General features: G+C 30.8%; 1 protein-coding gene across 1 annotated transcript; it reads left to right on the top strand.

Annotated features, from left to right (window-relative positions):
• The first annotated feature begins 14,308 nt into the window (after positions 1-14,308).
• On the top strand, positions 14,309-15,103 carry LOC117930934 (uncharacterized protein At1g66480-like). The gene has a single exon (XM_034851741.1). It carries the CDS (start codon positions 14,333-14,335, stop codon positions 14,846-14,848), a length of 516 nt encoding a protein of 171 aa, XP_034707632.1. The 5' UTR covers positions 14,309-14,332; the 3' UTR covers positions 14,849-15,103.
• Positions 15,104-25,706: the final 10,603 nt, after the last annotated feature.

Raw genomic sequence — 25,706 nt, 5'->3', positions numbered from 1 at the left:
TTTTAGGGACATCAATTCGTACTGGAATATTCTAGGTCGATGAAAATGATTTTTTCACTTTCTTTGCATCAAAGAAAACATTTGGTAGTTGATTTGCAAGTCCTTGAAAATGAATAATCTTTTTTAACTTCCAGTTCAACGAGGATCAAAATGAGTCAAAGTTAATGCATTTCGAATAATTTCACACCATTCTTCTAGAACTGGCTCTCCTCCCCCTAACAATAGGAAAATTGTCTCATTAAAATGATAATCTGCACAACATGTCATTTTACATTTCAAGTGTATAGGTAGATTAGTCACTAGATAAAAACTTATGGTTTTATAATGTACATCCATATGACTTTACAAAAAAAAATGTATCATCGTTTACCTTAGGGGGACCAAGTTGGTCTTATAAGATTCTTCTAGATCTAACTTCATATAAAGTGTCATTCACATGGAATCTAATACTACTAGTGACATAGTATAAGCTCTTCTAGAGCCTTTAATCAGGTTTCTATCACCTGATATAGTATGAACATTGTTTGTCATCAATGTTGTGTAATTAATGAGACAAGAGTTTCATCAAAATAATAAGTTATAGAATATATTATGATGACCTCACCTTTATAGAGTTAAAGAAATATTATCATGGAGAAAGTTAAAATCAATAAAAAAATATTAGTCATCAATGATTACTTACCTTAATAAATTGAGTAAAAGTAATGAGAGCATATATAACACAACAAAACAAATATGAAAAAAATAATTTAAAGTTATATATTTCTTAAAATATCTCACACATTTGATTTTATAAGTGTAGAGCAATTTATACATAAAATAATTAGGAAGTATTTCAATAATCAAACTAATTGTAATGATAGATCAATAATTTTTACTCAAAATATTATTATGATTTAAATCAATATGCAAAAATTTATTCATAAATCAAAATTTCAAGAGAACATATCATGATTTAAAACATTTTGTTTTCTTAAAACTTTAATTGAAACACTACAAATCTATCTAAATATATATGTAAAGATATAACATAATATATTAAAAACAATAGTTGAATCTATTGTGATTGAAAAATTATTCTTGAATAATGAAATAATTGCATTAATAAAAATACCATATGTGACAACATGCAATAATATATATTATTTTATACAACTAAAAAATTGTCAATCATAAAAACATGTCTTAAAGAAAATTGACATGCAAAATCAATTTATTAATCATATGACCAAGTCATATATTTCACATGTATTCAAAAAAAGAATAATAATAATCAAAATTTTCAACATATAATTTCATTATTAAATTCTTAATAACTAAATCCAAATAAAATATGTTATCTAGAATTTTTAATATATAAGTACATATGCAATCCAAAAATCTCAACTTTCGAATGAAATAAGCATATTTTACATAAGATATTAGAAAATCCAACTATTATATCAAAAGATTATAGTGTATTAAACAATTAGAATAAAAAAAATATAAAATATCACCTCTAACACAAATATATTAAATATAAATATCATACTTTCATGCAACCCAAAAATTCTACATCTATATGTAAATATTTCTACTAATGACATTATAACTTCCAATAATAGGAATTTATAAAAACTATCAAACACTTACCTATTTGTATAACTTGATATACAAAATGTTAATCTTTTGATAACATATAAATATTATCTATATGTTTATTATCATAGATATATTTTACTATAACTTTTGGTTACATGAATTTCATAAAGTTGTATAAAATTGTTAGTTAACAATTTTGTTCTCTATAGCTTCTAGCTATAAAAAAGTATATATTGACAACTTTGGCATGACTTTTGGTTAGTATAAAGAATATTAATTTTCTTATTTTCATAACTTTGGCTTATGAATAATAATATTTATATAACTTCTGGTTATATAATATAAATTTATAATAATATATATATATATATATATATATATATATATATATTCTTATAGCTTTTGGCTATATAAGTTTTAACAATTATTAACTTACTAAATTTTTCTTCATAACTTCAAGCTATGAATAATTAAAATTTGAATAATATTATAATAACATTAAACAATTGAAAATTATGTTATGATATAACTTCTTGTTATATAAATAAAATTAAAAATTGTCCATGTATCTTCTAGTTACATAATTGTTAATTGACAATTTTATTTTGTATAACTTCTGGTTGCATAAGAAAATTAGAAATTGTATGCATAGCTTCTAACTATGAAACGAATTGTTAATAAAAATTGTTTCTATAATTCCTATTATGAAAAATAAGTGAATAAGAAATAAAAACTAAAAGCCAATATTTTTTTTCATAACTTTGAATTATGATTATTTTGTCAAAATAATATATATATATATATATATATATATATATATATATATATATATATATATATATATATATATGCAAATTTGTACATAATTTCAAGTTATGAACTATTTTTTATGTGAATTTATGCATAACTTCAGGCTATGAACTATTCATGTATAACTTTCGGTTACACAATATAATTAAAGAAAATAAAAGTTAATATCTTTCATAGCTTCAAGCTATGATTATTTTGTCAAAACAGGAAAATATGCTAATTTATACATAGCTTCAGACTATGAACTTTTTATTATTTATTTTTTATGTAGATTTGTGCATTATTCCAAGCTATGACTATTCATTTTATAGCTTTTGGCTATATAATATTATTTTATATAACTTTCAGTTATACTGTATAATTTGAAACAAATAATTAGGAGTTATATACATAGCTTCTAACTATGTATTTATAATTTTGAATTTGTACATAGCTTTAGGCTATGAATTATTCATTATATAAATTTAAAAATAGTTTCAGGATATGAATTATTTATTATGTATCTTTTGGTAATATAAAGTTGTTTTATATAACTTCCTGTTATATAATATAATTAAAAAGTAATTAGGAATCATATGCATAGCTTTCAGCTATGTATTTGTAATTTTGTAATTTACCTCATAACATCTGGTTATAAGGATTATACATATTTTTTCATAACTTGTGGTTATGAAATTTTTTCCTATATAACTTCTAGCTATTAAAGAATTAAAATATTTGTAATTATATGAAATATGATTTACATAGCTTCTGGCTATGAGATAAAGCAAATAAAAATTATAATAATACAATGTATGCTATTAATATTTCATTCGAAGAGAATAAGGCTACAAACCCATAAGAAATTTTGTACCTAAATTCTTTTTTTTTTCTTTTCTACCTCGAGCATTCTTCTCTTTTTCTATATACTCAAAGCATTATGTTGATAATGTGTTATAAAATAAAAGAATAAGGATAAGAAAAGATGAGAGAATAAACAAAGATATTCAAAGAAAAGTAGAATATAATGTAGGAAGAGAATGAAATGAATTTTCATTAGAGGTATCTCCCTTTGTAGGGAGGTATAAAGATATATACATCAATATGGATGATTATCCACAAGTTCCCATAATCTGATAAATTCTCATATTTTATAACAACATTATAATTATATCATTTTTTTTAAGAAAGATGTATAAGTTCATTTTTACTTTTCTATTGTTATCTTGAAATTATATGTTATTTATTAGTTGAATTTTGGTATAAATATATAGAAAAAAAGTTTTTTAAAAACCACTATGGATAATTTTTTTATTTTGTAACCTAATCAACCCAACCAATTCAAATTTAACTTGATTAACTTGAGTTTAACCTGACCAACTTGAATTTAACTCGACCAATCCGAGTTCAACCTGAATTTAGAAAAATGAGGTTGGGTTAAACTTGAGTTGAATACCTTGAGTTAGAGGTCGGGTTAGATTGAAATTAAGTTGATTATTTCTTAATCGGGCGGAGTTTAGGCTAGCCATCAACTTGACCAACCCACCAAAGTTGCAGTCTTAATACTTTCATAATTCGCTCCTTAATTTCTCAATTTCGCCCTCTAATTCTCTAATTTCGGTCCAAAGGATAGATTTATAATTACCCAAAAAGTTTATAGTCTTATTTGGTTATACTTTGATCTCATACCTTTATACCTTTATCTGATTTTGTACCTTATTGTTGTCTAATTTTCTATTGAAAGTATTTAAGTTCCGCAACCTTTGAAAATGAATTGTTGAATTTGGAAAAGGGAACAAAATAAGTAAAATTAGGAAAAAGAAGACGACAAGAATACCGCAACCTTTGTATCCAATAGTGATGAAGTTTTAGTGCTCTCATATGAGTGTTTGCATGTAGATGAACAAGGAGTTGAGTGGATTATAGACATTGTAGCCTCGTACCATGCTACTTCTCACTTGGAGTTGTTTTCTGACTACAAAGTTAGAGACTTTGGCATAGTCAAGATGGGAAACACTAGTCATTCCAAGATTGTAGGAATGGGTGATGTTTGCTTTGAAACCAATATGGGGTGTAAGTTGACATTGAAATATGTAAGGCATGTTCCAGAATTACGCTTTAATCTGGTGTCAAGTTTTGTCTTGGACAAGCAAGTTATTGACCTTAATTCTTATTTGTCCAAAATACCAAGCCTAAATTACGTAGCAACTTTGGTCAAGAAAAACAAGAGAATGAGTCACTACAACTTTTATAGTACTCCGGGTATCGTCTTCAAGGACTGACCTATGGAAGTTGTCAAACTAGGTCTAAAAGATTGTTTTTTGCTAAATTCTTGAATTGGAAAAAATAAAAATTTGATTTGAACAAAATTGAATTTAATAAAATAAACCTTAAATAAATAGCAAAGAATGATTGATTTCTAATTCAAATGATTCAAGATTGGGGGTTCCACAATCCAACTTTGGGTATTGGGCCTTAGGCAAAATAAGGGTATCAATTTTAATTAGTCTCAGGGTATTGAGAATGTGGGGTCAAACAAGATCAACTTGAGTTCCACAACTTAGGGTTGCATCTGTATCCTAACTTTTAATATTTTATTCCATTACTGAAATACCAAATAGATAAATGGGTATGAAAATTAAGTTTAGGTCTAGGAGTTAGGCCTTTACCACTCTATGTAAATTTGTTTTAAGGTAAATAACAATAGAAAAACCTTAGGTAACTAGGTATTAAGAATTACCAAGAATCCCTAGAATCAAGGAATGAGCAATTGTACCATTCCCTAATTCAAACTAACATTAGAGGATATTTCTATTTTCATCTATTATGCCTCAACTCTTCATTCATTCCATTTTTAGTTCGATTCTACCCATTGTTTTTCCTTAGCTTTAACCCTAGGTTTTCATGTTTCACACCTCAAGATGGCTTTGTAGCCTCTCATGGTAGTGATTTCATTTACACAATCTATAAAAGAAGAATAAAGAACCATTATTGAATAAAAGAAAATAGAAAATTTTGATTAAAATAAATAAAACAAACCGAGAATCTTCAATGTTGTTTTCTATCTCTAAGAAAATCCAAGAACATTCAATAGTTCTCTGAACTCCTAAAAATGAACTATAATGTCCTATTTATAGACTAAAAGTTAAGTTAACACATGGCAAGATCCTAGAGAGTATGTAAAATCTTCTTTCCAAATCAAGGGCTCTTAATAAAAGCTGTAAAAATTTGAGTCACGGGAGCTTTTATGAAAAGATGCTAATTTTGCATGAGGATAATCCGTATCTCATGGTCATGCAAAATATAAATGGATTGGTAGCATTCTAACATCATTCTGATGCATTTGCGAAAAGTCGCATGTTCATGTGAAAATTCATATGTTCATGTGAAACTAATTTCCAAATTGCTACAAAACAAGCTCTCTAGTCCATTTCACACGATCATGCGAAAATTTTGCAAGTTCATGCAAAATTGACACTCCTTTGATTCCTCTTTGCGCAGTTTTCTTCAATTATCTATATCTTCCTCATTTCACCTCCGATCTTCATATTGTTTAAAGCATTGGATTCCTGACTTCTTGAGCTTCAAAATGATGTATTGCATGCCTAACAATAATCCAAGAAAATACTCAAAATATCACCTCAAATTCATAGTATATGTTGTTGCTAGAATTTGAGTTCCAATTGGAATGTATGAACTTCAAGCCATATCCTTTAAACTTTTTTCTCATGATTTTTTTTTCTCTCCAACTCTTTCCACAACCTTCATTTCTTTCTCTCATGCTAAGAATTGCTCCACTTTCATTTGTTGAAACTTTCCTCATACTTCACACTCTTGGAGCTTGTTCTAAGCATATGTAGTCTTGTTTCCACTATGACTGAAAATGACTTCTCCAACTTGCATTCTTTTCATCCTTTAAACCTTAGATTTAGTTCGAGATATATGTTAGATCCATGGTTAGGGTCTTAGCAATAATTCAAGTTAAGTTGAGTGAATTGAACCTTTACATTTACATAATTCATTCTTGTATGTCCATTAAAGCACAATTTATGGCTCTAATCAGTTATGAAAACCACTTTGGCAAAAGCAAATGGAAGCTTACTAAGGTCTCATTGGTTGTTACAAAAGGAGAAGCATGTTTCACTTTGTACAAGACCTAAGGGAAAGTTTTTAATGATTAGTTATATGCTATAGAGGGTACTTCCTTAGAGTTATGGCATAAAAGGTTGGGGCATATGAGTGAGAAAGGATTGCAAGTTTTGGCAAGAGAGTTCTTAATTCCCTTGGCCAAAAATGAATCCTTGTTTTCTTGTGATCATTGCTTGATCGGAAAACAACATAGGATGTCCTTTAGTAGCAAATCTAAGAAGAAGTTAGAGAAGTTAGATTTAGTATGCTCTGATGTTTGTGGCCCTATGGATGTGGGAACTCTTGGAGGAAACAGGTACTTTATCATTTTTATTGATGATGCTACAAGGAAGTTATGGATTTATTTTCTCAAATCAAATGATCAAGTCTTTCAGTATTTTCTACAGTTTTATGCCATGGATGAAAGAGAGATTGGACGGAAATTGAAGTGTCTCATGTCTAATAATGGAGGTGAGTATACCTCAAGGGAGTTTGGAACTTAATGCACTAAGAATGGTATAAAGCATGAGAAAATAGTTCCTAACACTCCACAACATAATGGTGTGGTTGAAATGATGAATCACATCACCATTAAGAGGGTTAGGTGTATGTCGAAGACTGCAAAGTTGTCTAAGATATTTTGGGGTGAAGCTGCTAAGATTGCCTACTATTTGATAAACAAATCTCCATCATGTCCAGAGAAGGCATGGACAAGAATATATGTTTCCTATTCCTATTTAAGGGTCTTTGGATGTAAAACTATTGTACACATTCCCAAAGAACAGAGATCCAAACTTGATGATAAGGCAGTTCCATATGTCTTTGTTGGGTATGGTAATGAAGAGTTTGGATTCAGATTGTGGGATCCAACCAAGAAGAAATTGGTGAGAAGTAGAGATGTGGTCTTCCAAGAGGATTAAACGTCAGGAGATTTTGATAAAGCTAATCAATCTAAATGTACAAGTGATGACTTCATAGAGTTGGTACCTATTCCTCTATCATTAGAGCAACCTAAAAATGAGGAGGAAGAAATTGATAAGCTACCAAGAGATGATAGTGCACGTGGCATACCTACACAAGAACTAGTTGAGCATGAGGAGTAGGAGGTAGGAGGATTTGATACTCCAGGCTAGGAGGTCTACTAAAGAGCATTGTCTTTCTACTAGATATCCTTGTTTTGAGTACATGTTAGTAATTAATGAGGGGAAACCACAAATTTTTTTGGAAGCTAAGTCTCATGAAGATACTAGCAATTGATTGAGAACTATGCAAGATGAGATGGATTCCTTGTAGAAAAATGAAACCTATGAGTTAGTACAACTTCCTAAAAGAAGAAAATCATTGAAAAACAAATAGGTGTTCTAGTGGTTAAAGGATATGGTTGAATAAAATGCAGCTAAGTTGAAGAAGATTCACATAAACAAGAATGCCTCAAACATGTTGACAAAGGTTGTCCCTAAGCAAAAACTTCAATTGTGCATTGGGACAACAAAATTGAACTCCATGTGATGGAGTGATAGATTGACATTCCTCTCTCATGTGCTAGAGGGGGAGATTGTTGGGCTATTTTTGTCCAACCTTGAGCCCATATATTAGGCTATTTTATATTTGGGTATTTCCTAAATCCAAATATAGATATATATAAATAGCATTAGGTCTTTGGTATTATAAGAGAGAAGGGGATTTGATTGAGAAAAAAAAATTAGGGTTGTTTTATGAGCACTGTTCTAAGGCTCAAGATGAAGTTGCAGGTTCTTTCATCAATCTTTTGGGGAAGTTCATGTGGTATGTTTTCTCCCTGATTTCTTTCTATTCATGTTTTCCTAGGGTAATGGATTCTCATCGCAAGCATTGAGATATTTATATATGTTTTCAAGGTGAAGAAACTTAAGGACTTATTTATTGTATCCCCATTTATTGAAGTGGAAGAAATTTTCTTCGGTTGTTTACCTCCATTTGGAGAGTTTCTCCACATTATATTTGGTGTTTTTTTTGTTGAATTTTCTTAATTATCATTCTTGATTCTTGTTAGGTTGTTATTATTGTTGAGGGGTGGTTATTATTATTGAGTGATGGTTATTATTGTGGATGAATCTTTTAACCTTGACAAGTGAGTACTCTAAATCTCTCTCTTTATATTTCTAACAGCAACTAGGAAAATATCATGGCCATTGACAAATAAATGAAATATGATTAAGTTGTCTTACGGAAAAACTAAACCTGCCACAACGTTTCCTTATTGAAAGCTAGAATTTGAGATAATCTTATCTTGGTGGAATTTCTCTTCTACGGTTGTACCTTTACTAACACAACTTTTTTCTATAATTTATTAGATAAATTACATGTAATGTTTTTTTTTTCTTATTAAAAATATGCAATGTTTTTTTCACCTTTGTGATTAGGACTCTTGTACAACTATAAACCTTATTGAGATGGAAGGGAGAAAACAACTTACCATGATTCTATATGTCATAGTGAACATACTTAATATGTTTACTGCACTTTCTCATATTATAAGGAAGTGTTATGATCAGAAGTAGACATTGACGGAAAGGCCTATAAATAAAGTATTTTTATGAGTTGAAAATCTTAATCAATTTATTTATGGGAGTGACATAGCATGTATGGAGCAACTTAGGATGGATAGACATACTTTCAATACATCATGTTCTATACTTCGTACTGGTGGTAAACTAAAGGATTTAAGATATGTTGATGAAAATAAATGGTTTGCATTATTTTTTTCATATTCTTGTACAAAGAATCAAGTTATAAAATTTCGATTCTTAAGGTTTGGAGAAATTGTTAGTAGGAATTTGAATGTAGTATTGAATGAGGTTATTTGCCTATAAGGAGTGTTACTCAAAAAACCAAAATCGATCTCTAAGAACTTTATAGATAAGATATGGAAATGGAAATGGAAATGGAAATGGTTTAAGGTATTGAATTTGGTTTGTATAGATTTAATTAATTCATACTATACTGATCCTAATACTTTTATTTGAATAGAATTGCTTAGGAGCTTTAAGTGGAACACACATTCAAGTAAATGTGCTTAAGGAAGACAAACCTAGATATTGAGTGAGGAAGAATGGAATTGTAATAAATGTCTTAGGAGTTTGTTCTTAGGGCATGCGGTTTATTTATATATTGCCAAGTTGGGAAGGATCAGCCTCTGATTCCTAAGTGCTTCGAGATGCAATTAGTAAAAGAAATAGACTAACAATTCCATATAATCACTATGTGTTTCCTAGAAACTATTGATTTTTTTTTTTTTTAATATATGATTAATTTTTTAAATATATTTTGGAATATTCATTTTAAGTTATTACTGTTTTGTTGATGTTGGCTATACAAATGAAGAAGGATTTCTTACCCCATATAGAGGACAAAGATATCATCTCAATGATTAAAGAGAGGGATACATGCCAACAACTCATGAAGAGTTTTTCAACATGAAGCATTTTGTAGCAAGAAATGTTGTTGAGAGATGTTTTGGTTTGCTCAAACTACATTGGAGTGAAGACACAGTATGAAATCATTCCTACTTGTTTTCTTCATAATCTCATAAAAGAGATGCCTATGAACCCATTGGAACAAGATTTGGATGTGCAAGACCACCAAGTTGTAGGTGAACCAATAACTATAATTGAATCATTAGATCAATGGAATGCTTAGAGAAGAAATTTAGCAATTCAAATGTTTAATGAATGGACAACGTTGTAATATGTTATTATTTTAGAAAAGAAAAATCTATTAGATGTTTTAGACTTATCATTTGCAAATTTTGAATGGGTTGTTAAGATTATTATATGATGAACTAATTTGAATTGTAATTGATAATGTCATTTTATTGTAAAATTTGAGATATAGTTAGATTGCACTTACTATAATTGTCTTTATATTATATTTGTTCTTAAAATATAATTATATAATTTGATATTTTTGAAATATAGGATGGTATCTACATCAAGTGGTCAGATAAGGGGGCGTGGAAGAAACAAACAAGTATGGACAACTAGTGATCATAATGAAAAATTGGTTGAGTGTCTTGTTGAGTTGTTTATTTCAGGGAAGGTAAAATGTGATAATGGGTTTAAACCAAGAGCATTTTTACAAGTGGAGAAGATGCTAGAGGAAAAGCTTTGAAATAGTGGACTTAAAACAAGTCCACATATTGAATCACGTGTGAAGACTTAAAAAAAAAAAAAAAAAAGATTCAATGTCATAATGGATATGCTAACCCATGGTAGTGGGTTTTCTAAGGACAAAAGAGACAAAATGGTTTTATATGATCAAGATGTATTTGAAGGTTAGGTCAAAGTAAATATATCTACAATACTTCCTATCTTGTATTTTTATTCCATATCTTTTTAATTTATATGATGCATTGGTATATTCTTTTGCTTTCAATATATTATATATTTTATATGCCTGAATATCACTTACATTGTAATGCATGACATATTCTTTCTTTTTCGGTATCTACCAGAGCTATAGTTGAAAGTGATCATAAAAATTCATATAGGCCCTTTTATATATCAATTTTCTTGTTTTCAAACTAATATGGCATAAGAATATTATTTCTTTAAGTTAGTAACTTTTATGTTAAAGATGCTAATTATTTTTTGTATATTTTATAAGGGCATAAAGAAGCTAATGGTTTAAGACTCAAACCATTTCTACATTTTGATGATTTTGTTTTTGATAAAGATCATGATAATGGAAAATTTGAGTCATATTAACTATCGATATTTTGAAGGAGTTAGATCAAGATGAAGCAAGAAAAGACATTGGAGTTGATGACTTAGAAATCGATGCCTCTCATACTCATACAACTGCATCCACTCCAAATACAATCGACTATTCATCACAATCTCATTGGAAAAGAGCAAAGAATGATGACATGACTTTAATTGATGTGATGATAAGGACATGCTATGCATTAGAGAGCCTTGTTGCTAACTTTAAACAAAAAAAATGAAAAGGGAAGATAGAGTGGTTGGTGAATTGGAGAAACTTCCCAATCTTAGTAGGTTAGACGTGTTGAAGTTAAGTCAAATTATTATAAATGACCCGATGAAAGTCAAACTTTTGTTCAATTTAGGTGAAGATCGCAACATTGAATGGGTGAAACAACTTCTTCAAACCTCATGAATTTCCATGCTACATCCATGTTGGTTTATTATCTTTAGGTTAGATTGATAGAAATTTTAGGTTTGATATTTTGTTTCACTAATTTTCTATGAACTTTTTATTATTTTGCTGGCTTAATTTTGGTGGCTATAATTTTAGGTTGTGGATTTTAATAGGTATGTGAGAAAACAATGGCTATGCTTAGTTAAGAAAAACACACAAAAGAGGGGGGGGGGGGGGGGGGGGGTGAATTGGGTTTTTTTTAAATCTTTTCAATCACAACAAATTCAAACACAATATAAGCAAAATAAAGAAATAGAGTCTAAATAATTCAAACTCGGGTTTATAGTGGTTTGACACTTCCTTGCCTACGTCCACTCTCATCAATTTCCTAACCGAGTGAGGATTCCACTAACTTGAAACTTCAACCAAGCTTCCAATCTTCTTACACTTGGATTCCAACTCCAATGGGCTCTTACACAATCTCTTCAAGATTCAAACCTCTTAAAGGCTTTGACACTCAAATTTTTACAAGAAATGATCTCTCAACCTAGCTTAAGGATAACTCAAATACAAGACAAAGCTAGGATGACACACAAGAGTGCACTAAAGGATATGCAAGTGGTGATTTAATGCACTATGAAAGAAATGAGAGCTTTTTGATCAAGAACAGGTAGGTAGGCTATTGAATGCAAGTGTTCTCTTGTCAATAAATGAAGTGGAGCTCTCAATTTATAGGTTTCTAAGCTCGGGAGTCAAAAACAGCAAAAGATAACCTCGTTCGGTCGAGCTAGAGGTCGACCGGTTCACTAGCCGTTTGAGCATTTAATGCATGACAGGTTACCGTTGCCTTAACCGGACGAGGTCAACCAGTCGATCGGTTCCTTAACCGGTTGAGCCGGTTGGCCATAGCCTCGACCAGTTGAGCCTTTTTGGCCCCGAAAACCTATTTTTTTAATTCCTTTCTTTTCTAACACTTAGGCAAGGTCTTTAGGTGAATTATTAAGCCAATTATAAAATATTTTGCCTAAGGTACATTAGTTAAAAACTCAGGTTTTAATGAAATCGAAGTTTTAAAGAATAAACCGAGTTTTCTAAGATGCATGAAACGTGTGAAAATCCTAAGTGCACTCATGCATTCATCTTACATTAGTTTCCTATGATCACAAGTCTTCCAAGCGTCTCGATCTTATATCCATTTGGTCCTTTGATGCATTTTCGAGTTTATGTCTAAGATTCTTAACCATTAAACCAATAAGTCACTTAACCATGGTTTGTTATCATCAAAACCCGATTAGAACCCTTGAGCTAACAATATGGTACTTATATTAGGATCTAGAATGAAGTTTATGTTTTTTTATTTCCTCTTTTGCAAATAGGAAAGAAGTATTTGCTAGTTTTGAGAATTTAAATGTTTTATAATTTTTTTCTTTATTAGTAAAATTTAATTCAATAGCTTATTTTGCATGACAAATTATTCAAAATTTTGATAAAAAATAAATGAATATTTGCATATTTTAGGATTATGAATTTTATTGGATATGATATTTATTGAAAATTAGAATAAAGTTTGAGTTCATTTATTTTCTCTCTTGGAAATAGGAAAATTATTTTCTAACTTTAAGAATTTAAATATTATAATAAATTTATTTTTTCTCTTTTTTTTGGAAAAATATAATTTTATAGCTTCCCTAGCATGACAAATTATTCAATTTTTTTTAATAAAAATAATAATTGAATATTTGTATATTAAGGTCATATGATTTTTTTTATGGTTAATTTTTTATTTATTAAGTATGTATTATTTTTTTTAATTATATTATTTAGTAACAAGAAAAACTCTCAAAATTTATTCTTTTAAAATAAAGATAAAAAATTATTTTAAATCATATGTAAGGGTATTATTATTAATTTATTTATTCATTATTCTCATTCCTATTATTATCAAACATTACAATGAAAACAAATAATCATTCTAACATTAAATTCTTAAGTTCATCTAAATACTAGAAATAGAATTACCAAATTCATTTTCATTCAAGAAGCTAGAAATAGAAATAAAAATGAAATATTCATTTCCATTACCTATTATCTCGTATCAAACAAACCCTCACAGAAAATATTTGAAGGTGTGACAAAAAAATTAAAAAAATGGGGAGAAATCTTATAAGTGGGCTCTTTCTCTGCAGAGCCAATAGAATTTGTACCCATAATGCCCATAACATTTGAGCTGTTATAATGTGGTGCCCATGGAAAGCGTACATCCCCAATGACATATTTGCACGTATGATAAATGTAGTGTAGGCTTCTTATCAGACTTATCCACATACCAATCATTTCAAGTGCCCACTGAAAACAATGTAAAGGACAATAATGTAAAACACCGCCACCACTTTTCTTAATGAGAATGTATGAAAGCTTGGCTCCGATAACAACGGCCGCGGTAGGTCCAAGCTGTTACATAAAGGTCTTGCTTTTTGTTGCTTTAACCTTCACGACAATTCTGTTGTCATAAAATTGAATTTCCTCCATTCATATGTCATCCTCTTAGTGGGAATCCTAGCAAAAATTCCACAAATTCACACCACAAAAGACCACTTTGCTCCATGGGAAAATAAAATATATATATATATATAAGGGGGTATAATATAACCATAACTTCAGTTAATTCTACTACTAGTAGAAAGTGGGAGAGGAGATGGGGAACAATATTGGAGGAAGAAAGAAGGCAAAGGTGATGAAGATTGATGGCACAATCTTCAAGCTAAGGACGCCGGTGCGATCCATGGAGGTAGTTCAAGACTATCCAGGTCACGTATTGTTAGAATCAGAGGCGGTTAAGCACTTCGGTATTCGAGCAAAGCCATTGCAACCTCACCAAGAGCTGAAGCCCAAGAAAATATACTTCCTAATAGAATTGCCAACCCTGCCTCCCGAGGAGAAGGCCCACAGGCGGGCAAGATCCGCCATCAACATGAGCGCCAAGGACCGGCTAGAGTGTCTGATGTTGTCGCGAAGATCTGTCTCCGACCTTTCAATCGTTAAATCCACCAACGTTGCGTCTGATGGTCCGGGAACAAGCGCTGGTCCTGGGGTGACGAGGGTGAAAGTGAGGCTGCCCAAGGCCCAGGTTACAAAGTTGATAGAAGAAAGCAAAGATGAAGGCGAAGCTGCTGAGAAGATCATTCATTTTTACACGGAGAATGCCCGCTGAGTCTTCTAATGGCCCCTTGCACTGGTGGACGCCTTAAGTGTGTTAGTTTTGATTGGAATATGTACATTTTTTCTTTTTTTATCAATTTTCTTTCCAAGTTCAATCCAAGTAGCTGCTCCAAATACAATAGTTTTCTAGAATTGATAATGGGAAATGTTCATATAGCTGTAATTTATGTGTTGTGTGTGCTTCACCAATTGTAAAATTTATTTTAATGGAGGGAATTGAAGTAATTAGTTTGTATGTTTGCTAGTATACTTCAGAGCAATTTTGTAATGTCTCATATTGGATAGGGGGAAAAATTCTTCAAACTATCCAAGTATGAACTCTTAATTTTATGGATGCGTTTTAAAACTGTGATGATCATTTTAGGCCCAAAGCAGTGCAGGTTGTTATAGATTTCTTCTGTATTTAATATGTTTTTATTTTAATAAAAAAAATACTATTAGCTAAAAGGTATTTTTATCAACATATATTATGTCAAATGTTTATCCGAAATACATAAATACTAGCATGTGTGTTTTGCAAGATAGTGCCTTGGTGGCCACAAGGGGGACTGCATGTGGATAAGTTTGGTATAAGCTGGGATCATACCATTAATAAAGCATTGATGATGGCTTGACATTCAATTTCGCAAGTTGCAATTTTTGACCAATTGAGGTATTAAAAATCAATATACGGAACCCAAGAGTCAGAAGAACTTCACATACATTTTTCATTGCTTTTAATGCATTTTCATTATGGGAATTGGAAAGGTCATAATTTTGCATTGGTAACAAAGTTGAAGGTACCAACACCAACAAAAATGAAATTCAAATAATTAAGTTTAGATTTCAAACATCATGATTTCTGTATCATTATCAGAATTCATCTATAATCTAATATAATCATACCCAAATGATTTTGCTTTAATTTATCTGCCGTAGAATTGGAAAAATTATCAATAAAATACTTTTTTAGTAAGCATTAAAGTCTTTTTTTTTTTAATTTTTTAAAAATATTTTCTAAGTCTCATCAAATCTTTAATTTTTCTTTGAAAGTACTTCATTTCAAGAAGACTTTTGATTGTTGTAACCGAACGCAATGTATTGGATTGGTATGATTTAGTAATAAAATAAGCACAAGTGTGAAGGCATATACACAAATGAACAAAGTGAGAAGGGTTTTTTCTTGAGTCAAACTGATTACCATTTCAAGTGTTGAAACTTGAAACTGGCCCTTTTATTGATATGCAATGCCACGTCAACCATTATCTTTTGCCCTTTTAACTTAAGCCTGATAACGAATGATGAAAGTGATGTAATGAAAAATCAAATCATCAAAATTAGATTCATCTGGCAGTTGAATCAGTTAGAGCAATTTGGCGGGAGTAAATTGCTGATGTGGCACTAAGTATAATTATCTACAAAAGAAAAATAGACTCCCAAGGAAAGTAAAATTTATTCACATGATATATATATATAAAAAAAAATGGTAAATAAAATTTACCAAAAAGAGAGGAATTGTGTTAAAACATAATTATTTGAATTTATGATTTAAAAGTTTGAAGTATCTCAGATTCCTACTTGGTATATATTTCTTTATATATATAAAAAAAAGTATTATATAAAATATTTTTTAAGTTGATACCTTATTCTAATTATATTTCTTATAGAATAAAGAAAATTAGTAGTAATATCTCCATAAATATTTTAAGTTATAAGGGGGAAAAATTATGAGATCAAATGGAGATGGACTTGTGAAGATTATATGTACCGAATACATATACGAGGAAGAGTGAAGACACCTAATGGAATAAGAGGGCTCATGATTTAGGGTGTAGATATATGTGAGGAAAAATGGGAAACACCAAAGGAGTAAGGGTGTCAAAGTTCAAATTATACTTACAAAGAGTAAGATAGTCCTTTGTAATTTTCTCTATAGTGTAATAATATCTCTCATTCGTGAATGTAGGCATGATTGGCCAAACCATGGTAAAACTCCATGTACCTTTGTGTATAGATTGTTTTGTTTTTGTGTATTTTCATTAATATGTTTGCTTTGAGGCTTTCATTGATGTAACATTAAATGAGGAGATATGACTATGGAGAATAGAATAATGGTTTGAATCTATTAATCATTGGATAGTTATTCATTAATTAAAATTATTTAAAAATTTAAGTTTAGATTTACTATGAAATGGAAAATTTTAGGGAAATTGAATCAAGTCATGGGTAGTAAAGTATGTTAGAAAACAAAATTAAGAGTCAATGCTCTCTAGATCCTAGGGCCACTAGATCTACTAACAATGGAAGCAAAAACATATTGCAATAAAACTTAGATCTATATGCTCAAAAATTATCTTTGATTTGAATGTTTCTAGATTATATGTCAATTCATATAACAAATCTCAAACACCTAGGAATTTTTCACCCAATCACTCCTTTGATCCCTAACACTTATATAGAGTGACGACACTCCTTGAGAGGGAGATAGACGAAGGGAAGCTAGGGTTTGGAAAAATGGAATGGATGGATAGATAACCCTAAACCCTAAAAGGGTCAATATAGCGTCTCTTATGGGCTTAAGTGACTTTGGCTCACTTGGTTCACTAAATCTAACCCCCTATGTCCTAATTAATTAATTAGTTATAGTGAGTTCCAATTAATTAATTAGTCAAATCCAAAAAAACCTAAATAATTAATCATAAATTCTTATGCACCTCATGCTTTTACCAAAATGCCTTTATACACATAAATGATGAATTCTCCATGAAGTCCATAAAACTTTATACCAACAAAGAATGTGAGCTCAAGTCAGGACCATTACGACCTATAGGAAAATATTGGCTCCCACAAAATGTAATTATAAAGATGACTCAAAACTCCATCAAAGAGATTTAATAACATCAAGTGCCCTAAGAAATTACATCAAGATAAAAATTGATTAAACTCAATTTAATCAACTTCTTGGGTCCATGATGGTTTGTATAATTCTAATATATGATTTAATTAGGAAAAAAAGCTACAATTAATCAAATTATTATACAATTATACCAGATTTGTTATCAAAACCTTCTTTTTCCAAACCAAAACAATTTCTTCCTTCAAAATTTAAAAAAAAAAAAAATCACAAAGGCTAGCATGGTAGTTAGGTCATCTCCATAGGGATCTATATCAAATTATTAAGACTAATCACATGAGCTTAAAAATAAGATTTATTATACAAAATAATTAAAGAATGAAAGAATTGTGGATTGAAATGATTAGATATGATAAATGATTATGGAATGAGGATATCATACATTGATCTATTACACCTAAAACATTAACATCAAGAGAAATTTTTATCATAAAATAGCTACGCATTTTTCTAATACTTAGGATAGGATTTCTTGTTTACTAGCTTAGATACAAGATTATCTTTTAGAAAATTGAACATTTTAACATTTTTATGATTAGATTCATTCCTATTTCAATTCCTAAAACCTCTTTGATGATACAGAACATTTGAAAAATGCATTACACATATCAAATAACTTCTTTAATATGATGTGATATAGTTTTACAACCAAACATCAAAAGGATTCAAGCTTAAGATAAAGAAAAACGGAATTCCAAAAGAATATAGTTAAGAACATTACGGAGAAATGCATCCTTTCATTCTTCAATGTTGCATCATGAAGTTCCTCTAGAGATCAATCGATTCTCAACTTTCTAAATCAAGATTCAAAAACTGGATCTTGTTTGGAAGCTAAGAAAATCTTGTAGGAAAATTACAAACCAACTTTTTTCTAAATCTAAATTCCATCTTTAAAAAATCTAACATCTATCAATCTCTAATAATCTTTATCAAATGACTAGATAGAAAGTTATTTATAGGCATCCGACAAGTTTTGGGTCCAATAATAATTTTCCATGTACACAACATGAATCTTATCAAAATCAAGAACTAAATCTTTAGTCTTGATCTTTGTAACCACTGTCCATGGACAAATTTGATACAACCATAAAAATTGATACCCGTTTCGATATAAGATCAACATCCTACTCCAAGTACCAGTATCAAAATAACAAAATTCACACCCTCGACATACAATGATAAACACACCCTTGTATTGAAATTATTCTGCATATCAAATTAAATCTCCCAACCTTCCAATAACTTCCTTACTAAAATTGATACTAGGACATAGATATTGATACATAATTTGCATATCAAAATGGAATTTCGCATATTGGTTCTTCACTCTCCAACTTCTAGTGAGTTTGTTGGATTATCAAAATTATATTCGATAATAAGCGATATGAGCAAATGTCAACCTACTTTAACCCTATCTATTGAAAATATGACTTTGATATACACAATATAACCACCAAAAATTGTGGATGTTGGCTCTATGTTGAAAATTCAAACTAATACCATTGAGGCATTGAAATCTGCCTTAGTTCATCATTCAATATAGGATTGTTTGTCAAAATCCATATCAAAATATCTATTTTGCTTTATCACCATGTATCAAAATACCTTTTATATCAAATTAATGATCCTTATGTTGGAAAATTGGTGAATGAAAAGAACATGTCTAATGAAGGAGACACAACCTTTGGAGGGGACACAACACTTGGTTTGCAAGGATATAAATAAGAGATTGTCCTCTTTATATTAGTTTTAGAGTTGTATCCTGCAAAAACAGATACCATTTTTTTTACTGTTGCAATCAAGAATAGGGTGTCAAAATTCTATCCTTAGGACATTGCAATTTGCAAGCCTCTAAACAAACGAATCTCTTTTTACTGTCATTCGAATTTTCTTGTTTCTTCTTTTGAATTACTGCAAGTTTGTTCCATCATCACCCCAACAATCTAAAGACAGAATTTTGTTTAGTGATCATGGAACAAACATTCAAGTCATACTCTACCTTACCAAACATTGAAGTTCCTGTTCCTATTAAGGTAGGAACACACCATGAAAAACCAGAGAAATTCAATGGAGATGACTTTAAAATGTGGCAACAAAATATGCTCTTTTATCTCCCACCCTCAACCTTGTTCATGTCCTGAAGGAGAAATGCCCCAAAGCACTAGAACAGCCAACAAATGAGACATTCAATGTTATAGAGGCCTGGAAGCATTCAAACTTCTTATGTAGAAACTACATTCTCAATGGCCTTGTTGACTCCCTCTACAATGTTTACTCTTCATTCACTACAACAAGAGGGTTGTGGGAGGCACTTGAGAAGAAGTACAAGACTGAAGATGTTGGAACAAAGAAATTCATTATTGGTAAGTTTTTAGATTTCAAAATGATTGATTCTATTATTGTTATTAATCAAGTTGAAGAACTTCAAATCCTCATCAATAAAATCCATGCTGAGGGAATAATGATCAATGAAGCATTTCAAGTTGTTTCCATCATTGAAAAGTTGTCTTCTTCATGGAAGGACTTTAAGAACTATCTGAAACAAAAACGCAAGGAATTGTCAATGAAGGATTTGTTGGTAAGGCTTAGGATTGAAGAAAATAACAAAAAGAATGACAAATCTATTGGCAAGTCATTCATGGAATCCAATGCCCATTTTGTGGAAGGAGAGTGCTCCAAGAAGAGGGAACTTCCCTTCAACAATGGAAAGAGAAAGAAACCTACCAACAACAAGCCTGATAATAAGAAGATCAAAGGGACTTGTTGGGTGTATGGAAAATTTGGCCATCGTGCCAAAGATTGTTTGCATAAAAATGATGAGAATAAACCTGAAAGAAATGGAAAAGCCAGTCAAGCAAACATGGCAGAATCTGAAATTTTTTTTGTTGTAATCCTAGAGTCAAATGTTGTGATGGACTCTAAGGATTGGTGGATTGATTCTAGAGCCACTAGACACATTTGTGGTGATACAAATTCCTTTGTGAATTTCCAAAAGATTGAAAGTGGAGAAAAACTCTACATGGGAAATGCTTCTTCATCTATGGTGGAAGGCAAGGGTGATATGGTTTTGAATCTCACTTCAAGGAAGAAACTCACCTTGATGGATGTCCTCTTTGTACCTGAAATTAGAAAGAACCTTGTATCTGCTTCTTTTCTTAGTAAGAAGGGATTTAAACTTGTATTTGAGAGTGACAAACTTGTGTTGACTAAGGGTGGAACCTTTGTGGGAAAGGGATACATGAGTGAGGGCTTGTTCAAACTTAATGTATTCAATGACAATGTAATTGCTTCAACTATCAATAAAAGCTTTATGTCTTCAGCTTACATTGTTGAGTCTTGTGAATTATAGCATTCTCGATTGGGACATGTTAATTATTGTTCCATGTATAAGATGGTAAACTTATGTTTATTGCCTAAATTTGGTATTAATAAAACACATAAGTGTGAAATATGTGTTGAATCAAAGTTTGCAAGAAAGCCATTTAAATTAATTGAAAGATCTAGTGAACTACTTGAATTAGTTCATAGTGATCTTTGTGATTTGAAAATGACTCCAACTAGAGGTGGTAGAAAATATTTTATAACTTTTATTGATGACTATAGTAGATTTTGCTATGTTTATTTGTTACATAGCAAAGATGAAACCATTGATGTCTTTAAGACATACAAGAATGAGGTTGAAAATCAGAAGAATAAGACTTTGAAAATGCTAAGTCTGATAGAGGAGGAGAGTATGAGTCTACAACTTTCTCTGAATTTTGTGCATTACATGGTATAGTGCATCAAACTACAACACCACAATAAAACGGTATTACTAAAAGAAAGAACCGAACACTTAAGGACATGGTTAATTCTATGTTAAATAGTTCGGGGTTACCGCACTACATGTGGAGGGAAGCATTGCTTACAGCCAATACCATTTTAAATAGAATACGTCATAAGAAAACATCAAAGTCTCCTTATGAGTTGTGGAAATGAAAACTACCTTCCTATAAAAAGCTGAAAGTGTGGGGGTGTCTTGCAAAGGTACAAGTTTCGATACCTAAACGGACAAAACTTAGACCAAAGACAATTGATTGTGTCTTCATTGGATATGTTTCAAATAGTTCAACATATCGATTCATAGTGATCAAATCTGAAGTTCCTGATATTAATAATAATATCATTATGGAATCCAGAGATGCTGAATTCTTTGAAGAGATATTTCCTTTCAAAGAAAGACAAAATGAAATCATCAAAAGAAAAATTGATGATAGCTTGCCTAGAACTCAACATGAACAAAGAGATGATGTTGAACCTAGGAGAAGCAAAAGAGCTAGAACTAGCACATCTTTTGGACCTAGTTTTATCACTTTCTTGACACAAATTGAACCTCAAACATATAAAGAAGCTATGTCAACACCAGAAGCTCCTTATTGGCAAGAAGCAGTAAATGATGGAATAAATTCCATTATGCAAAATCATACTTGGGAATTGGTTAATCTTCCTCTAGGAAATAAACCAATTGGTTGCAAATGGATATTTAAAAGAAAGCTACGAACTGATGGTACTATTGACAAGTACAAAGCACGTTTAGTAGCTAAAGGATATCGACAAAATGAGGGTTTAGATTTCTTTGACCCTTACTCTCCTGTAACAAGAATTACATCCATTAGGATGTTAGTTGCTATAGCTACCATCCATAATTTTGAAATTCATCAAATGGATGTCAAGACAACATTTCTAAATGGAGATTTAGATGAAGAAATTTATATAGAACAACATGAAGGGTTTGTGGTAAAGGGACAAGAAAAGAAAGTTTGTAGACTTATCAAGTCCATTTCTGGGTTAAAGAAAGCACCCAAACAATGGCATGAAAAAATTGATCACACCATGTTATCTAATGGTTTCAAGATAAATGAGTGTGACAAATATGTGTATGTCAAGAGCACTAATGACTCACATGTCATAGTATGTCTATATGTAGATGACATGCTCATAATGGGAACAAACAAGAACATTATAAATTCTACCAAGAAAATGTTAAGATCAAAATTTAACATGAAAGACTTAGGTCTTGCTGATGTGATTCTTGGTATTAGAGTTAAGAAAAATCATGAAGGATATGTTCTTACCCAATCCCATTATGTAGAAAGTATGCTCAAAAGGTTTGGTCATTATGATAGCAAACCATGTGCTACACCTTTTGATCCAAACTACAAATTGAAAAAGAATATGGTGATAGTGTATCACAACTAGAGTATTCTAGGGTGATTGTAAGTCTGATGTACATTACAAATGGTACTAGACCTGATATTGCCTATTCTGTAAATAGACTAGCAAGATACACTAATAACCCAACCAAAGAGCATTGGTTTGCTCTTGTTAGGGTACTAAGATACCTTAAGCATACTATTGAGTATGGATTGCATTACACAAGGTATCCATCTGTTATTGAAGGATTTAGTGATGCCAATTGGATTTCTGACGGTTTGGAATCTAAATCAACATATGGATATATATTCCCTTTAGCTGGAGCAGCAATATCATGGAAGTCTTCCAAACAAACGTGTGTAGCACGATCGACCATGGAATCAGAGTTCATAGCCTTAGATAAGGCCGGAGAGGAAGTTGAATGGCTTCAAAATTTTCTGGAAGACATTCCAATGTGGACAAAGCCTGTAACGGCCATATGTATTCATTGTGATAGCCAAACAGCATTAACAAGGGCTAAAAATTCCGTTTATAATGGTAAATCAAGGCATATAAGATGCGGGCATAATACAATCAAACAGTTGCTCTCGAATGGAGTGATCACTACCAACTTTGTGAAGTCAAAAGATAATATAGCAGATCCACTTACAAAGGGACTGTCTAGAGAGCAAGTTGTAGTTACTACGAGAGGAAAGGGTTTAAAGCCTATACAATGATCGAATCGGATGGAAACCTAACCTAGTTGACTAGAGATCCCAAGATCTAGGTTCAATAGGTCAACTAGAAAGAGTTGATCATGCTAGAAAAACACACTATTCTTATTCCTATATATGTAAATAAGTGTGTTGTCTGCGAAAAATTAGGGTATGTTATACATTTAATGACCTCGGTATCTTGTACTAAGAGAAGTATAGCAAAATACTTTTAACTAATGTCACCTATATGAGGGTAGAAGTGGTCGCTTCTATGAAACTGTGAAGGCTTCATTCTCTAAAGTTCTCATGAAGTCAGGATATGTTCAGGACCAAAATGAACACAACCGTATAAACCAAAATGTGTTTAGATGAGTTATATGTGATATCCATAGTCTTGACTGCTACTAAGGTTGACAAGTTCAAGACTTAAGTTCACTTTGTCGTCGAGCAAATCCGATGGATATTCACTAAGGTAGGTTCAAGTCCAAAAGACACCTGACTTGATGCATTCTCATCTGTCTCTCCAATAATGTTCTAAGTCCTTTCATTCATGTGGGGGATTGTTGGAAAATTGGTGAATGAAAAGAACATGTCTAATGAAAAAGAACAACCTTTGGAGGGGACACAACACTTGGTTTGCAAGGTTATAAATAGGAGATTGCCCTCTTTATATCAATTTTAGAGTTGTATCCTAAAAGAAAGATACCATCTTTTTTACTGTTGCAATCAAGAACAAGGTGTCAAAATTCTGCCTTTAGGACATTGCAATTTGCAAGCCTCTAAACAAACAAATCTTTTTTTACTTCCATTCAAATTTTCTTGTTTCTTCTTTTGAATTACTACAAGTTTGTTCCATCATCACCCCAACACCTTATCCACATATATTCTCTTTAACTAATTTCAATTGAGTTCTAATCCTACTTGCTTTCTTTTGGATTAATGTGAAAGCTATAAAATGTTTGAATTTTTTCACGGACTCTTATTAACTTCCAATTTTATTTTCAAAAGAGAAACTAAACATAAGTATAAGATAAAGTAATTGAATTGTATGCAAGTTGTAATGCCCCAAATTAAAATATAGCGCTAAAATCATAATTTAAAAATAAAAATAAATGGAATAAATTAAAAGAGAATAGAAAGGTCTTTTTCACATTAAAAACCTAGTTATAAATTAGATTCCCTAACTTCATTATACAAAAATCCTTTTACACGGATATCAAAGAGATTAGAGAATGTAGGGTTGAAGTCTTTGGAGCTTAGGTTTGAAAATCAAAATTTCCAAGATTCTAACTCTTATATTAGCATTTATATTCATTAATTAGTTTTAAACACTTCTAAAATTCTTTGGAATATCTCAATCTAAATTAAGGTTTGTTTATTTAATTTTTAGATTAAAAAGATTAGAAAGTTATAAGCATAACGTTGATTTATTGATGGAAATAGGAAAATTATGAATATTCAATTAACTAGATCTAAACAATAAAAACAAAAATAACCACAAAAAAAAAAAAAAAAACAATGAAGAAGTGTGTTGTGGGAAGTTGTGAGGTTGAGAGTTGAAAAAAGAAAATAGAATGAGGTTTTGTGGTTGTACGTGCCTCCATGGTGAAGGAAAAAAAAAACAACAACGTTTGTGGATGTGTGTCATGTCTATGGTTGGTTCGCTAGAAATTGGTAGAGGCTAGAATATTGGAAGGTTTTGAAAGAAAAAAGAGAGAGCGAAAGACTTTGGAACAAGAGATGAGATGGTGTTGGAATAGGAAGTGTAAATAATAGATAATGGGAAATGTTCATATCATTGTAATTTATGTGTTGAGAGAGAGAAAGAGAGAGACTTCAGTACAAGAGATGATGTGGTGTTGGAATAGAAAGTGTAAATAATAGATAATGGGAAATGTTCATATCGCTGTAATTTATGTGTTGTATGTGCTTTACCAATTATGAAATTTATTTTAATTGAGGGAATTGAAACAATTAATTTGTGTGTTTGTTGGTATACTTTAAGAGTAATTTTGTAATGTCTCACATTAGATAAGGAAAAAAATTCTTCGAACTATACAAGTATGAAC

This window comes from Vitis riparia, chromosome 14, assembly GCF_004353265.1.
Source record: "Vitis riparia cultivar Riparia Gloire de Montpellier isolate 1030 chromosome 14, EGFV_Vit.rip_1.0, whole genome shotgun sequence".
NCBI lineage: Eukaryota > Viridiplantae > Streptophyta > Magnoliopsida > Vitales > Vitaceae > Vitis > Vitis riparia.
This window is presented reverse-complemented; position numbering and strand designations above follow the sequence as displayed.

Bases quoted from the DNA above. Each gene is read 5' to 3' on its own strand.
- LOC117930934 (XM_034851741.1), top strand. From the start codon at position 14,333: ATGGGGAACAATATTGGAGGAAGAAAGAAGGCAAAGGTGATGAAGATT.